The sequence below is a fragment of the Phalacrocorax aristotelis genome, chromosome 16 (genome assembly GCF_949628215.1).
Source record: "Phalacrocorax aristotelis chromosome 16, bGulAri2.1, whole genome shotgun sequence".
NCBI classification, from domain to species: Eukaryota; Metazoa; Chordata; class Aves; order Suliformes; family Phalacrocoracidae; genus Phalacrocorax; species Phalacrocorax aristotelis.
The window spans coordinates 12,984,244-12,997,842 of NC_134291.1; the positions used below are offsets into that span (position 1 = coordinate 12,984,244).

At 49.7% G+C, this 13,599-nt stretch overlaps 1 protein-coding gene across 1 annotated transcript in view; it reads left to right on the plus strand.

Annotated features, from left to right (window-relative positions):
* The first annotated feature begins 1,142 nt into the window (after positions 1-1,142).
* The window catches only part of UBE2O (ubiquitin conjugating enzyme E2 O), a 67,156-nt gene continuing 54,699 nt past the window's right edge, over positions 1,143-13,599 (plus strand). The window contains exon 1 of the mRNA XM_075111700.1: positions 1,143-1,561. Coding sequence (XP_074967801.1) covers positions 1,196-1,561 — 366 coding nt within the window. The 5' untranslated portion in view covers positions 1,143-1,195. The remainder of the gene's footprint in view (positions 1,562-13,599) is intronic.

Here is a 13,599-nt window from a genome sequence, read left to right on the forward strand (position 1 = left end):
ACCCAATGGCCCCTTTTAGCTCTATTCTGTTCCTTATCCCTGGGGTTGATGCTGAGAAATGCTCCAGCAGGGAACCACATCAACACGATATCCCTTTGATTATAACTGATGCTGCAGCAAGTGGTCAAATGCCAGTTGGAAAACCCCAGCAGGCCTGAGGAGAGGGTCCCTGCTCCCTCGCGGGGTGGCAAATCCCAGAGGTGAGCATGGGCTGGCCTTCAACCCCATTGCTTTTCCCGAAAGGAGCACCCCTGGAAGGAGCAATGATGGCCGGCTGGTTGATGCGGCAGCGGCAGGGCAGCCCTGCGCTGGTGGGAGGGGGAGGGAACGGGGGGAAGCGCTGCTCGGTGGGCTCCAGCACCAAAACAAGTCAGGCTGAGGATCTGGGGCGTTTTCCTGGTATTCCTGCATGGGTGGGGAGATCCAGGGAACAAAAAGCCAGGATAACTTTGGGGAAAGGACAGGCAGCGAAGGTGGGTTTGGGTTCCTTTAGCCCTTCGCCTGCCAGAGGAGCGGGACCCAGTCAAGGAACCATTTTATTTCAAAAATCCCTATAGAGGAAGGGAGAAATACCAACATTAGAGTCACTGAAGCCAAATATTCGGCTCATCTGCACACCCTGATGAGGGCTTCCAGCAGCCCTGATGGGGCTCTGCTGTTGGCTGGAGAGCACCTACAGCGAAGGGCAGCGTGGGGTGCCCGGCGGGACCCCCACCCCACGCCCAGGCAGCCATCCCGGCAGGGCAGGGAGGGCCTGGGGGCGGTAAGGGGCGGTGGGTGGGCATTGCACCCCCTCCTCGCGCAGATACCCGCACCTGGGTTGCAATGGCGAGGGATTTTATCACAGAGGCCCGAAAGCTTCTGGGGCGAGACCCATCGGCCACAGCGGCTGAGCGCCAGGGCTGGGGACACCTCTGCACCCCCCGTGGTGGAGGGGACCCCTGGGAATGACGCAGTGCAGCCCCCCATGACTGAGGGGTCCCAGGGTGACGCAGTGCAGCCCCCCACGAGAGAGGGTCAGGCCCATCCCCGTCACCCCCCGCCCCTCCCGCGCGGTGGGCGTGGCGCGGCGGAGCGGTGGGCGTGTCCCCCGCCGAGCCCCGCCCCCGGGCCGTTACTTGCGCGCGGCCCGCGCCGCCCCTCCCCTCCCCCTCCTGCGCCGGCGGCCGCGCGCTCTCCCGCTCAGCCCGGCGCCATGGCGGACCTGCCCGCTGAGGCGGACCCGGCTCTCGCCGCCCCGGCCCCCGCCGCCCCGGCCCTGCCCGCCCCGCCGGGCGGCTCGCAGCGCCTCCTCTTCTCCCACGACCTGGTGTCGGGCCGCTACCGCGGCTCGGTGCGGTTCGGCCTGGTGCGCCTCATCCACGGCGAGGACTCGGACTCGGAGGAGGAGGAGGGCGGCCGCGGCACCGGCGGCGGCGGCGCCGCCAGCTCGGGAGGCTCCGAGTCGGGCGGCCCCGGGGCCGGCGGCGCGGAGGAGGGCCGTGCCAGCCCGCTGCGGCGGGGCTACGTGCGGGTGCAGTGGTACCCGGAGGGCATCAAGCAGCACGTCAAGGAGACCAAGGTAACGGGGGCGGCGGGGGGCTGCCCGCCTCGGCCCTCCGTGTGCGTGTGTCCCGCACCGGGGCCTGGCTGCGGCCGCACAGCCGGGGCGCCGCCGTGGAGGCCTCCCGGGGCAGGGCCCTGCGCGGCCGGCCGGTGTGCGGGGCTGCCGGCTCGGCTCCCCGCGCTGGGCCGCGGCGCGGGGCTGCCCCGATGGGCCCCTCGGGGGGCTCCGGGCGCGGGGAAGGCGGCCGGGGCCCTCCGCAGGCTGACACCCCTTTCCCTGCCTTCCTGGCGCTCCTTCTGGAAGCCCGGCGCGGATGTCGCCGGTGGCAAAGGACGGCTGTTCCGCTGGGAGCGAATGGCATGAGGAGAGGCCTGCCCGTGAAGGGGCTCCGAGCGAGCCCCCAGACCCCGCTCGCTCCCCGGGGACGTGGGGCCCGTGTCGCCATCGCCTGTTTTAGGGGAGTCAGCAGCCGAGTAGGGAAACCTCGACTAGCGAAAAAATTTCAGTGGCGAGTAACCGTGGTTTGGGTCTGCCCCTGTTTACCTGAGCGTTCCCCCCCCCCGCCCATGAGGCACACGTAAATCTGTGACCTCGTAATTATATCCCAAGAGCCACAAGGTGCGGGTCCGCGTCAAGAACATTCCCACTTCCCGAAGTTCGCCTTGGCATGGGGTCTCGCGCAGACCGACTGACAGCACGGAGACAAAAGCGAGCGAGGGGGCACTGTAATATAGCACAAAGGGGCCTGCGAGGAATGGGCGTTGCGCGGAACAAAACGGGCGGCCTGCGATGTCCTTGCAGCGGAGCGGGCGCTCCTCTGGGGCGGCGGGCGAAAGCGGGGCCTTCTGGTGTGCCGTCAGCTTTGCTGGTTCAGAAATGGCCCCGTCTGTGCGCCAGAGGGGAGAGCAGGGAGGCCGAGAGGAAGAAAGGTGTGTTGCAGTCCTGCAGGCATCGGCAGGATTGCGAGTGCTAACAGAATGAGCTAAATTTAGGTGGTCGTGTCATTAGGCACGTGACCGGTTGGAGATCGGAAAGTGAAAACAGGTATTCAGAAAAGGTATTGCCACTTGATGTATTTCTACTAATAAAAAAAAAAAGGGGGGACCTTCTTTCGCTAGAGAACCACAATTCAATCACCGCAGCCTTCCAATAAAACCTTCGTGTGCTGTTGCAGCAAAAATTTGTCCCAAGCTGAGTGTGGTTTTCGGTATCTAAACAAAGCCGTCTCAATTTGGGTGAATAAACACAGACTTAGGAGTTGTTATTGGGCTCCCAAGTCCAGGAGTGTTGGCTCTCGCTTCAGTCGCTGGTTAACTGTACCCTTTGCAACATTAGGAAGAGCTGGACTGGGGAGGATCAGAAGTCAGAGGCAGTTATGTAAATAAATGGTCTGTCTGTCTTTCCTTTTCATGGTCCTTCTCTCGTGTAGGCATCTTTACTGCTCAGATAGCAGACCCTGGGGAAAAGTCTCCTAAGTGCTTGAGGAATTTAGGTGTACTTATCATATTGATTTTTCCATTCAAAAAGCTGCCCACTTACAAAACTGAGAGGCATTGTGTACAATCTGCGCTGCAGCTCAGCCTTGCTAAAACCAAATCTGATGCCACTGGAAACATGTTGCAGGACTTACCATTTCCTGGTTATAATCGGGTTTTTAGCTGTCTGCTGACCCAGCCCTTTTTGCATCACACCGATGTGTGAGAACCAGCCAGGTAAGCCTGACGTGCTTGTGGTCTGCGCTGGGATGGGTGCAAACCATCGGCGCCACGTCGTGGGCCTGGGCCTAAAGTTTGTGGGCTTTTGGGTGCTGTTGCCTGCTGTTATCTGCAGATGCGTCTCTTGGCCATGACTCTCACTCTGTAGTATCTTTGGCTGTGAGATTCTTGTTTGACATCCTTAAAAACGTTAATCTGTCCTGGTCGCAGCCAAACCACAGATTGGAGAGGGAGTTTGTTGCACCCTTTTATTACCTTTTATTTCCCTGAGCTTTTAATTCTGCAGTGGGCCCCAGGTGCTCCTGGGGCCAGAGTTGTCCATAGCCCCATCGTGTGCCTGTTCTGTGTTAGATCCTGCTTTCATGTAGAAGGCTGGTGCCTGTCTGTCTCCTGTTTGTCAGGCACTTTAAGGTCTATGAACCCTGGCATGTGTATTGGACAGAGCGAGTGTTACAACCGAGGAAGAAATAAAAATTTGCAACAACTTTGAGGTTAGTGAAACAGCACCTTGGACTCCCAGTGCAAAGGTCAAAAGCAGCTTTCTGTACCCAACTGTAATCCTAGAGCTTTCCTGTCTTTTCTGTAAACTGTGGACAGTTAAAGACATTTTTTGAGCTAGGGAACAGGTAGGCTAATCACTTTTACCGTTGATTCTAGAAGTTCAATGCTTGCTGTTACTCTTTCCTGTTGGAAATGGTAGGCAGCCTGCCACTTAAACCCAAGCACATGATTACTGAGGCTACTAAGTAATAGGCATTTTCTCTTGAAATAGAGCTAGCATTTGGTACAAAGCCCCACTAGCTCCTCCAACCAGTAAGTGGTTTATCTGAGTGCATTCCTGCCTTTGATTCCTGTGTTGATAGTCATTAGCAGTATCATGACAATGACGGGAATAAAAGAAGAGCCGGGATTTCGTACCCGCTGGCTCCATGTCCTCCTTTCTTGCCTTCCACGTCCACTTTTCCCATTCAAAACACTGGGAAATCATTGCTGCTGAATGTTGTAAAGCCCAAGCAGTTCTGGGAGCAGAAAGCTTTCCCTTCCAAACCCATTTGCCGTCCATGTCTTGCCTGACCCAACAAACCTGAAGAGCTGTTCCTCTTCTATGTCTAAAGCCATCTCTGGTCTTTGTGGTACTGCTTGATTGTTAGATTTAACTTGCAACTCACCTTGTGAAATTGGTGCAAACTCGTGTGAGCACTTGATGCTTTTTCTAACAAATTAGCAGCAGTACTTGAGACCCAGCTGAACTTTAATTTCAGGATTTGTCAGCTGTAGGTTAGCATTTCCGCTGCATGCTTGAGCTGCCTTTGGGAACTTTACAAAAATGCTCAAACCTATTAGATATTAGGTCGATTGGGTGCTTTAAATGCTGCTACCCTTCCTTCTCCTGCCTCTCACCTGAAAGCCTCAGAGCTCTCTGCCACCTTTAATTTTCACAAAGCCTGTGGGAGGCTGATATGCCTCTTCTGCAGCTGGGGAGATGGGAATTGCAGGTGTTGTGTTTCAGCGCCTTATCTGAAGGCCTTCAGCCAGCCAGGCTGCTGTCTTCCCTGCCATCTCTGCCTCGGGCAGTGAATGCTTGTGCTCATGTCTTGGTGCGATGCCGTGGTGTGCACACGCGGCGCTGATTGATTTATGTGTAGGGGACCCTATAGGGCCCCAGGATTGCCATAAGAGTCAAGATGCAGGTTTTTTTGAAGTTTTTAGCAGCCTTTTTTTGTCAGGTCCAGAATACAACTTGGTTTGGGTGGCTCTCACTGCATTCAGCTTTGCTTTGAAATGGATTCAAACTCTCAGGGCTCCTCAGACATAATCCAGTGGCTGATCAGCTTGTCACCTGGAAATTATCTGATGTTATCTCCACAAGTCTCTCCATGAATTCAACTCTGCTTCATCCCACACAGCCCTTCTGTTCCTTCCCACCCTTCACTGCTACAATTTCTTGACCTCAGATATTGAGTCAGGAATATTCTGAATTCTGAAGATGTTATACTCACATCATTTCAAGATTTTAATGAATATTTTGTTTCTTGTCTGAATTCTGCCACATAGTTACTGCTATGACCTAAACTTTTAAGTTGCAATCTTTCTGTGCTTATACCATAGGAGAAGGAAATGTTTCCTTTTACTGAAGTCCCTTTGCAGCCACTCTCAGCTCTCACTACGGGGACCCCAGCCCACCAGCTTCTGCTCTTCAGGTGCTAATCCTAGCTAGTGACTCCCTGGAACCTATTTGCGATTGAGGGATGAAAGCAGAGGGTCTTAAAAATCTTCCATCTTCAAATGGCAAGACGTCGCCATCTGGAAGCGCGGCGATGCAGCGTAGGTGCGTTGCAGCAGGTGGAGAGGGTAGCTCTGCCTTGCACGGGCAGGGTCCTTTGCAGGAGCCATGAGGAAATGCTGGTCACAGTGCAGAACTCTAGTTTTGTTGGAGCGCACAAATTCAATGCCCGTAAACTATTAATACTGGGTTTTATTGTGTGAGGAAGCTGTATCTAACCCTCTTCTTGCATATGACATTTCAGTTAGTCTCCCAGGGGGGTTCTTTGAAACCACCTGATGTTTATAGCTGTTAAGAGACAGAAGAGAAAAGGCTTACTGGAATTTTTGCAGTTCTGTGTAAAAATAGAACCACTGTAATGGGTGACCTTTCCATCCTGTGAGTATCCACTGCAAGGTTATATACCCTTGAGTCGATTCCCTAGTTTACTTCGATTTGTTTGGCTCTTACAATATAGACTTGGGGATCATCATCAATATTTTACTGCAAAAGTGGAATCCGGCACAACTTGAGGTATGGAAATCTCAGGAGTACTAAATAGTGCCCGCTTTTACTGTACGGAGGATTGCTGTGTGTGCAGCGTGTAGAGCGAATTGGCAGTTCAGGAGTCGCAAGTGGCCACCTGGGCGAAGCAGTTAATTGTAACTATTCCAAATCTAGACAGGAGTGTTATTTTTAAAATGGATGAAACCTCTCCCCGAGCAAGCAGTTTGATGCGCGCTCGTCCAAGGTGCGCTTGCTTTCAGTGTGCTCATATAGCTTAAAAAAAGAAAAGCTAAATTAGTAATGCTCTTAGGACTAGTAAACAAGCTAATGTGCACTAAAAGCTTTAGAAGGAATCAATCAAAGCCTGTGACAGGCTTTGCAATACCTGTGTGAGTGAGGTATTTTGCTGCTACTTCCTCATACACGTTTTTCCTTTGCTGATGTTGAGGCAGCTCCGATACAGGCTCCTGCAGAGAAGCAGCTTTAAGCAATTTTATAAAGTTACTTTTTTGGCAGAAGATTCTTCACTGAAGTTACACTGCAGAAGCTTTGACAGATGCTTTTTGGGGCAATGTCTTGCTTGCTTATGGCAGCTGTCCTCACCTCTGCTCCTCTCTTCAGAGGAAAGACCCTTTTTAATGTTCAGCATCTGTGTTGTTGCTGGGGAATAATTGGTGTTTGTGAAGCTAAAAGCCTCCTCTTGTTTGACTGTTTAATTACTTGGGGGATTTCAAAGGCTCAGAAGGTGATGACACCTTCCTAAATGCTACTTAGGAAAAACCTGCCTCATTGTTTCCACTCTACTGTTACCTCCCACCATGTGCTGGGTTTTCGTCCAAATGGGTCATTGTAAGCACTGGAGCTCATACTTTCATCCGAAATCTTTGCGCTTACTTTTGACACTGTCAGTCCCGGGTTTCCTGGAACTGAGATATGTGAGGTGATGGCTTGGGTGGTTTGTTTTTTTGTGCACTGGAGTGCTTAACCTGTGACTCTGTTCAGGCTCTAGCTTGCATAGGTCGTGTGTCCCACTCCTGAGACCTTTAGACCTGTGACAAGTTAGGAGAATGCCAACTCCGTCTTCTGGAACAAAAAAAGCCAACCTAAACCCACAGGGTAAATTGCCCATCCATAGTAATGCTTGGATTTTCTTCTGTTGGCTGTTAGGCTGCTAAATAGATTGTGCATGTTTGTGGCTGAAACCAAAACATTCTGCAAACTTGAATTTGCAAAGTTAAACTCAGCAAAAGTCAGTTCCTGTTACTGGCAGGGTTCTGGGGCTGGGTGGGGGGACTTGCCTTTGGCAGCTATTGATATGGGCTTTTTCTTTCTGAATGTGAAGTGTTTCTGTGATGGGAGCAGGAGGCTATGTGGGGGCAGAGCCGTAATGATTGTAAGGGGTGATTAGAAACATCAAATACTATGAAAAACGTGGCTGTAGAGGTGGTGGGGGTTACTGATAACTGTAATAGCTGCAGCGCTTTCAGATGTGCCCGAGTTTCAAGTTGACAGGTGTCCTTTTAGTTTTATTGCTCTTTTTGGTCTGTGCCGAATGAGTTGCATGGAGGATCCTACGCTGGAGTGGGAAGCCAGAGCGCTCGTGGCCCGGTTCCGTGCAGGTACGTGTGGTGCGGGCTCGGCTGTGTCTCTTGATAGAAAGTGTCTCTCGCTGTGCATGTCAGGATTGTTCTTGCCGACCATGTGCATTTGTGCTTATGGAGTGGTGTCTGCTGCACTCTCTGCCCCAGCCTTTGGAGTGCTTGGACCAGGTGATGGAAGTGGCCCAAGTGGAGACTGTGAATGTTTACTGGGCTGAAGTATTCGGCGCATGGTGTGGATGGAAACAAACGTATTGATGGTGAATGTGCGCTTGATAACTCTGTGTTGGTTATGTGCTTGTGAGAGAGAGGTGGGGGAAGTACAGGTGATGTTACGTTTGTCTTCCGCCCTTAGTTGTGTATGGTTTAAAGCAACTTAATAGAGAGATCTAATAAGCACCTGCAGCTGGAATTCCTCCCCATACAGAGTATGACATGTGGGTTGAGGCCAAAAACATGGGTTGAGAGTGGTTAGATTTTAAGACTAAGAAATCTGTACTTCTGTGTGCTAGACTGTGCTTTTTGGGTTGTGTTTTAAAGAAATGACATCACCTTTATCGTTCATCCGTCTGCATTGGCCAGGGCACGTTGCACCAGAGCAGCTCTGTGACTCTGGACGGGGTTGCAGTGTGGTTCAGGCTATGGGGAAGACTTAAGCTAAGTAGTATTGATGCCTGTATGCTGCGAGCTTAGAGCATGCACCAGGGATCTGCTAACCTGCTGGTCTAAACTTTAATGAGTGAATAGTTAGAGATGTGTGGAAGTGGTATCCAGAGCAGTATCCTGATGAAACTCTAGTTTTGGGGGTCTTTTTTTGGGCTTGCTTGCTCTATTAGCTTCTGGCATGGGGTAGAAGGTTGCTTGGGTATATAAGGGGAGCCGGTGGAAGCCAGGAGACGAAATGGTTTTTGTGCATATACGTTGACATCTTGAAAGTGAGACACATCAAACCACATGTTAAATAATTTGCCCAGTGTTTCAAGGGGTAGCTCCCTGCTACAGGGATACATTGGATGCTCTAGGTAGGCAGGCAGGCTGCTTTGTGATTGCAAAGCTGCGTTTGTTCCCTGCTTTTGCCATCATCTTTAAGATCATGACCTGTTTCTTTCCTCAACAGCTGGTGCTGTAACTCTTTGTGAAACGAATGGGCAGTGTGAAGGCTCTTGGTAGGAGGTGGGAGCAAGGAGTAGCAGGGCAGCAGGCTGGCAGAGGATAGGAGCACTCAGTATATTACTGTAGCTTCCAGGCCAGGAAAAAAATGTAATTCACGGAGGTAAATTTGAAAGAAGGAAACCCTGCGCAGCTTGCTTTTGCAGTGGTATCACTTCACAGCCTCTGGTTACAGTCTCTCGACTTGAAGAGAAACTAGGTAGCTATGCCCGTGGTCCATTAAGCAGCATTGATTTTGTACCATAAAATCGCAACGGTGGTACCATGTGGTTCTGTATTCAGCACACATCAAACGCAGCCTCCGTGGTTTGTTCTTACCGCTGCCTGTAAAGCTATTAGCTTTCCTGCTTGTGAGGGAGGGGTCTGGAGACTGCCAAGTGAAGAGGGCTATTTAATCCCCAGCTGAAAAGATGAGGAGCTTAAGGCTTTTAACCGTGTTTCTTAGCCCAAAGCTGAGAGTTCCTGGTGCATCGTTCCTGTTGAAGTGAGTGGGTGCAGTTTTCATTCGTCAGTGGACGATGAACCTTCTGCTTAGTGAAATACACTAATACCGGGAGAGCTGGGATTAGTTCCATCGTGACTGATTTATTTTTTTACCTACTTCTGAAAGGATATAACTACTTTGAGAATAAAATAATTTTGCGTGTGAATCATTTTGGTTGTAAGAAACGATGCTGCTTCTCTGCTGATAAGAATACTTAGCAAGTAAGCAGCACTTTTCATCTTCAAAGCATTTTCCAGGCTCTGACGTGGCAGTGCCTCTCTGGCTGTGTGTGTTGGAAAGGTGACAAAAACTGTCCCCCTCAGGTGGCTCTGGGCAAGCCAGCCTGCGTCAGTGCTGCCAGGCCCCGGTGGTGTGTTCTGGTGTGTGCTCAGTGCCTCCCCTGTTTGACCCTTTCTGGTCAGGGCTGGAAGGCATGAGCTGTCTGGATGGTGGAAAAACTTTGGATGTTCCTCAGTGCGGCTGTAGCTGGAGACAAATTATTCTCACCCCAAACCATAGTACATTGGTTATTCAGCATATCTGTAAAATGGGATGCTTGGAAACTGGATGGCTGTATGTCTTGCTGTTGAGGAACTCAGTTTGATTTGACTTTACTTTTGTGAGTAGCGAAGCTGCGTAACCTAGCATTTTTTTAAAGTTACTTCAGATATAAATCTAGTGAGCCGTGAGTTTTGCAGGGCTGAGTTAGAAAGAAACATAGTGAAGGGCAGCCTAGATGTAGGCTGTTAACTTAGAGGTGTTCTAGAATGAAGTGGGTGTTTCAGGCCTCTTGGCTCAAGATATGTTGTTAAATAACTGGTCCTAGATCTCAGTCCTTGGTGAAATTGTTGGCAGCAGCTATGCTGAAACACAGCTGGAGCTTGAGTAGCACTTCGATCACCAGGGAGCCCTTGTGTTTTCCTTCATCCGCTTTACTCCACGTGGCAATAAAACGGCCACTTCTGCCTTCCCTGCTGCTGGAGAGGGGTCGGAGGGCTCAGCCCCTGCCGCACAGGGCTCTGCTGCCCATCTCAAGTGGCCGGTGCCACTGCCAGCCCCTGCCCTCACACCTTCGCTTTGCAGTGTTTGAGGTGAGTGTGCATGGAGTATTTTTGCATTAGTGTTTTTGTTCAGAGTGGCTCAGAGTTTCAGCGAGGCCCTATTTGTCCTCTGGCTTTGCCCTTCTGTCTGCTTTTGAAGATGCAAATTGGTTTTTTCCCGTGGAAGGTGGGTTACATGTCTAATCCAAGTCAATAACTCTCATGACTGTTGCAAGAAATATTCATGCTTCTGTTTGGCATCTGAGTCCAAGTTCCTTGAAACAGCATTAGTGTTGAGACAAAATAGCAACATCTTCTAAATTTAGAGTTACTATGCAGTTGTGTAACTGGCTGGAAATGGTACTTAATGAACTGCCTCTTCGTGTTTGTTTTGTCCTTAACACATGCCACTTCTGTCAGAAGCCTTTCGTCTACCCTTGTGCTGCAGGTTGTAAAAGTTGCTCTGGTTTCCCATGCTGAAGTACAATCTTGTCCTGGTGAAATGTATGTGGGCTCCAGTTTAAAGCAGAAAACGGGAGCTGGGGAGAGGGAGGAATCTCTGTCCTTCCTGGAAAACTTCTGGTTTTGTGTGGTTTTCTTTAAAGTCTGCAGATGTGGATGATTCACTTGCTTCCTGTAAGAGGTGGGCTGGCCAGCATTTCGGGTATATTCCAAAGAGCCTTGGAAGCTCTTCCTAAGGAGGTGTAGTAGTATGTAATGTTTCCTCCTTGGGGTTTATTTAATGCAGCTTGTGATTGATGAACATAGACCTGAATTATCCTGACCATGGAAGCTTTCTGAACTGGAGAAAACTTCACAAGATGAAGCAAGCTGCATCCTGGATGAAGCCAGTTGCTTCCTAGACTGCACCTCTGTGCGCTGCTGAAATATAAGAAAGAAAAGAGCACCTCGCAGAATTACACAGCAGGGGAGGTGACGCTGCACAGGAAATACCAGAATTCCTGGCTGCTTAGATTAGGAAGAAACATCAAGATTTTTTTAATATATTAACTGATGTTTTTATCATCCTAGTGTGCCAGCTGTCAATGTTTTGAGAACTTGCTTTATGTGTAAAAATTAGACAATCAGAATCAGAGTGCATTATTGGCTCAGTAACTACCTTTTCACCCAGGACATCTGACCTGTGCAGCTGAATTGGCTCATTTGCCCTTTTGACTCCGGGGCTAGAAGCTTCCGCTGGTTCTGTGTGGTGTTGGGGATTGTGCTGGTACATGACCGAAATGTCTCATTTGGTTCACAAACGAAATCTGCCCTGTAATGATAAAGTGAAGTGCGAAGTATGGGGTGACTTTAGTGAAATGTGTGCGGGGCAGGCACTCCCTGTGATTACTCATGGGCACTCCAGGCCAGTGCTGGTGAGGGCATCCTAAGCCAGTCCCTGCTGTCACTACAGCAGCAGCCTGCTCGTGGATCCGTCAGGGAAGGTCTGTCATAAAAGCTGACTGTTTGCTTTGATTTCTTCAGCTAGGAAGGTGTCCCAGTCTTGATGAGAAAACTTGTAATTTCTCGTGTAAGCGTGCAAGCAGTTTACAGCCATCTCTTCTGTGAAAAGCAAACCTTGCTCCTAAATAGCTTCTTGTCTTTAAAAACGTTGCTATTATGCGGTGAAGCACAATTGTGTCCCTTTTCACCCTCCGACTGTACATCACTAACTTCCTTCGAGTCTCATCGGCTCTCTCCCTGCTCATCTGATCCGCACCTACTGCAGCTCGCACTGTGCTTTTGCAATCAGAATTGGCTCTGGCTGCCTGATCGGTACCTGTTGAATGGTATTAATGTTTCCTTCCTGAGGCTGCTTTTGTCTGAGCACAAGTATTAGATGAAAACTTAACGCTTCCCATATCAAGCCCTTGTATTTCACAGGAGCGTTAGGTGATCAGCTCTCATGTTTCTTGTTTTGTTGGGGATCTTGGAGAAAGATAATTATAGGAAATAAGTATTACAAATATGATAACAGATGTGGTCACTGTAATGCATGTGTAAAATCTTTAATTGAAGGAGTCTTTCTGTTTTCCAGTGTTGACACTTTGAACTTTGGAAGAAATCCAGTCTAAGTTTCTGGCTTCCTCTTAATCATGCTGTCTGTATTTTTTGTCTATTATCAGTAACATAATTTAGTACCAGATTGCCATCCATAGATACGGGTTACTATTTGGAATCTATCTGCTCTTGCACAATGGTTAAAATAACTGTGAGTTGAATTATGCCTTATGTTAACGTAGTGGATGTGGCCTGAATGTGTGGTGCACTAATTCTGTGCATCCTACTGTTTAATTGGCATTCAGGTGCAAGCACACAATGTACTCATACCTAGGGTTTTCTCTCTCTCCAGTGATGCTTTGGCTTCTTTTGTTTCTGCCCCACTCAGAGCAGTTGCTTTCCGTTGAGATTACAGCAGTCTTTCTGATTAGCATATGTACAACCATGCAAGCAGGCAGTTTTGTAGAGAAAATACTCTTATCTGAAACCCGCATAGCTGGCATACTTGCTGTAAAGCAAGCGCTCACTGCAAAAGCTATTTTTTTTTTCCTTTTGTGGTTGTGGAGATGGTCGGAAGCTGATGGTGAGCCCTACATGTTGGGTTTGTGGTGTGGTTTAGCCCCAGTCAGCACCTAAGCCCCACACAGCCGCTCGCTCACTGCCCCCACCCCAGAGGGATGGGAGAGAATTGGAAGAGCAAAGTAAGAAAACTTGTGGGTTGAGATAAGAACAGTTTAATAATTAAAATAGTAATAGTAGTAATGGTAATGATTATAATAATGATTATTATAATAATATAATGAAAAGGAAAATAACATGAGAGAGGAAGAAATTAAACTGGGGTTGGGGGGGGGAGTGCGCCAAGTGATGCAACTGCTCATCACCTGCCAACCCATGCTGCTAGACCCCGAGCTGTGATTGTTGCTTCCCCCAGTTAATATACTGGGCATGACCCCGTATGGTCTGGAATGTCCCTTTGGCCAGTTGGGGTCAGCTGTCCTGGCTGTGCCCCCTCCCCTCCCGGCTTCTTGTGCCCCTGGCAGAGCATGGGAGGCTGGAAAAGTGCTTGACTAGTGTAAGCCCTGCTCAGCAACAAACAACCAAAACATTTCCATGTTACCAGCACTGTTTTCAGCACAAATCCAAAACACAGCCCCATATGAGCTACTGTGAAGAAAACTGACTCTATCCCAGCCAAAACCATGGGAGCAGGACGGTTTGACAAACAGCATTGACCTTCTTGGCCATAGTCAGTTGGGTGGGCCAGTCTCATCG